Source organism: Chelonoidis abingdonii, chromosome 1 (assembly GCF_003597395.2).
Source record: "Chelonoidis abingdonii isolate Lonesome George chromosome 1, CheloAbing_2.0, whole genome shotgun sequence".
Taxonomy (NCBI): Eukaryota; Metazoa; Chordata; order Testudines; family Testudinidae; genus Chelonoidis; species Chelonoidis abingdonii.
The window spans coordinates 368,589,327-368,593,009 of NC_133769.1; the positions used below are offsets into that span (position 1 = coordinate 368,589,327).

Genomic DNA, 3,683 nt, shown 5'->3' on the forward strand with positions numbered 1-3,683 from the left:
GAATTTGACTTTATATAATTTATTCCTTTTAGTGAAGTTGTACCTCTCTTCCCACATACCCAGTGAACTCTTGTCTTGCTACAAGCCACCTCTGATCTGTCTAGGTGCTCCTCACAAACACTGATGAGCCTGGGTGGGATTTTCAAAGAAGTCTTTAGTCACGACACCACTCTTCCTGCCACCTGATAGTCACTTCATGTAGCTGTCTTTATTCTCAGGATTAGGGGTCAGAGGCCAGGCCTACTCAGAGAGACCATCTTAAGCACTCTCTGCCGTATCTGTTTGGTCCTTGCCCCATACACAATGGGGTTCAGCATGGGTGGGACCAGGAGGTAGAAGTTGGCCAGCAGGATGTGGATGTGAGGAGACACGTTTTGGCCGAACCGGTGTGTCAGCGATGAGGCAGCAATGGGTGTGTAGAAGGCCAGGATGGCACAGACGTGGGAGATGCAGGTACTGAAGGTCTTGAGCTGGGCATTGACTGAGGCCAGCCTAAACACGGCCCGCAGGATCATGATGTAGGACAGGATGATGAACAGCGAATCCATGAGCAGCACCAGAAAGCCAATAGTCAGCCCATAGAGATTGCTGATGGTGATATCCGCACACACCAGTATCACAACTGCCATGTGCTCACAGTAGGAATGTGCAATGATGTTGGTCCTGTAGTACGGGTACCTTTGGACAAGTAGGGGCAGTGGGGAGATATACAACATGCCTCGGATCATAGCCGCCGACCCGATCTTGGCTACGATCGTGTTGGTCAAGATGGTCTTGTGCCTCAGCGGGTCGCAGATGGCGACGTAGCGATCGAAAGCCATGGCCAGGAAGATCCCAGACTCCATGGTTGAGAAGGAGTGTATGACAAACATCTGGAGGAGGCAGGCGTCCAAGCTGATCTCTCTGTAACTGAACCAGAAGATGCCCAGCAGCTTGGGCATGGTGGAGGTGGAAAGGACCAGGTCGATGACGGCCAGCATGGAGAGGAAGTAGAACATGGGCTTGTGCAGGCTCGGCTCTGTCTTGATGATGAAGAGGATGGTGCAGTTCCCCAGGATGGCGATGACGTACATGGAGCAGAAGGGGACGGAGATCCAGACGTGCAGGGTTTCCAGCCCAGGGATGCCGATCAGGAGGAATGTTGGGGGATTGAAGCAGGAGCCATTGAAGGGCAACATGATGCATTTGCTGTGCCAGATGAGACTTCAAGAGACGCTTCTGGCCCTGTAATGAGAGGCAGCGGGTGCTAGTTGGCAGAGATTGCATTGCCTCTATCTAGTCCTCAGACGTCTAGTGCTGGGAAGAAACAGATCTACCAGCCTGACCACTCTGTCCCCACTTAACAAATAATTACCCTTCGACGGTGAAGTTCTGTGGCCTGTGCTATGCAGGGGGTCAGAGGAGGTGATGCAAATGGACCCTTCTGGCCTTGAAATCTATGAGGCACTGATTCAATGAGGGCGTGATCCAACTCCTACTGAAATCAACGGGGAGTCTCTCCATTGAGATCAGTGGAGTTGGGTCTGTAGCTCTTTGATGGCATTTTTCTCTTGGACAGTTCTATGAGCGCGAAGACTATGTGCAGTGACACTAGACTGAGTAAACGTGACAAGTGCTGTCAACCTGCAGGGGTGTGTGTGGCTGACGTGCTGTCTCTGTGAGAGCTCAAACTTTGCATTTCTTGTCATTTCTGTATGTGGCAAGTCATTCCTTAGGTGGCCTTGACGGAGGGGGCGCATTTAATTTCTCTCTCTGTCTATCTGTCTTAGCTTCCCCTCCCATCCCAGCGCTGCTTCCTGCATTCGCCTGGCACAGTTAAGCAGACACAGAATGATCTCTTTTAGGGCATGAATGACAGCAATTCATGTTATCTAGGGACAATACTGTCACAACCCCCTGGGCAGAGGTGGTGGAATGAGATGCTAAAAAAGAAACAATGAATAAAAAAAGAAGACTTCCTCAGAAAACATTTTGATTGTGACCCTGCCAGCAGGTAAGAGATCTTGGGGGACAACTACTGCACTAGTGGGGTGTAAAATAAACTTTATTAAGAAAATGCAAAAACAGGGAAAATTCAATAGTGAGGGGTATGGGGTTTGTTAAGGTAATCATTGGACGGGTTTCTTTTATTGTAGATTAGTATGGGTAGGGGTTTAATCGTGCGCGGACACTACAGTTGGTACCAATTAACACTGAAGTATAAACTGTAACGGTATTGCTAACATTTCTATGTATAAGGGTTCTGTGTCCGAGCAGCATATACCCCAACTACGAGTTATGGGTTAAAATGCGTTCACCGTAGCTGTTAATTTACTGTGATGTGTGTTAGAGAGGAAAAAGGCGTAACAAGTGGGTTTTATGCTGACTTCGTACATACATAGTTTGGGGGCACGCAGATACAGATTACCCCCACTTCTACGACAGCATGACTCTTAATCTATGATCTATTACCCAAGATCACAATTGCGCACGTTACTGGTTCTCAAGTTTGCACGTTTTTTAACTTATACAGGCACCAGTAACAAACAATTCTCAAACCACTTACACCCAGCTATGCAAATTGCCATTCACTATTAGACTGCACCTTATCTAATAAGGTGCACCTTACCACCTGCCGATTCTTTCTCGGCGGGGAGCAGTTCCGAGGCAGATGGCTGTGTGTCAGGTACAGCCCCGGAAGGGAGGGGGGCGCGTCTTAACTGTGTGGCGTGCAGCCGTGGGGGCGGCTGCAAGCTGGCATCCAGGATACAGTCCAGGACGCACGCTTAGCAGCGGACAGGCTTCTTTTTTAGCAGCAAAGAGTGCCGGGCAAGAACGATTTAAGTAATCAAGGCAGTTAGCTTGGCTCTGTCTGCTTGGGAAACAAGCAGCGCTGATCAGGGACAGGTATGCTAAGATGCGAGAGAGCTCCTTCACAATCCCCAGGATGCATGCAAACATGTGACGGACAAGCCACAGTAGCTCCGAGGATGCGCGGAGGACTCGACTCGCTTTCAGTATCAGGAGATCTCCAGGCCAAATTTGTTGTTCGTTAGGCGAGGGACGATTTAAAAAACGGGGGTAGGCTCGAAAAACGAAACGAGAGTGAGAGAGGAGCTCCCACAAAGACACCTAGCTGATCCAAGAACAAGGTGCAAAAAGCACGGAACCTTCTCTGCAGTCGTGAATCGAAAATGGTCTGGTATTTAAAGGCGAACACTAGAGCAGTTTCCCGCACCATAACTTTTGATTTGGCGTCCTCTGATACAGGGGTAGGAGGGAAGACAGGAAAACACTGCAGTGAAGCATAGCATGCTGGGAACTGTTCTGAAGCCACAGGATATGACTCACAGCTAATTAGTGTGGACCACTCAGGTCCTCTGCATTTCTGGCACTCGCCCCACACACCGAGCCTGGGTCTGAACAAAGGAGCTAAACAAAGAAGCAAGAAGCCCCCTCCCTAGGCAGGGCAGTGGCTCCAGTTAGTCTGTACAAGCCATCCCTATGAATAGGGCTGTGACTTTAGTTAGCACAATGGCCGGGAGGGGCGGCCACCCAGGACAAACAGAAAGGAGAAGGGAAAAAAAGAATGCTAGCAGGGGGACAGCTGTAACAGACAGATTGGCTATATATATAGCCTAATCATTCTCATTTGGTGAGAGCGTAAATTACTGAACAAAGCATGAGCTTATCATCTATCTATC

At 49.2% G+C, this 3,683-nt stretch overlaps 1 protein-coding gene across 1 annotated transcript; it reads right to left on the reverse strand.

Moving 5' to 3' along the window:
* Nucleotides 1-227: 227 nt before the first annotated feature.
* Nucleotides 228-1,178, reverse strand: LOC116817216 (olfactory receptor 52M1-like). The gene has a single exon (XM_032767103.1). It carries the CDS (start codon nt 1,176-1,178, stop codon nt 228-230), a length of 951 nt encoding a protein of 316 aa, XP_032622994.1.
* Nucleotides 1,179-3,683: the final 2,505 nt, after the last annotated feature.

What these genes read in the sequence shown, in the direction of transcription:
- LOC116817216 (XM_032767103.1), bottom strand. Translation starts at nt 1,178, where the DNA reads ATGTTGCCCTTCAATGGCTCCTGCTTCAATCCCCCAACATTCCTCCTG.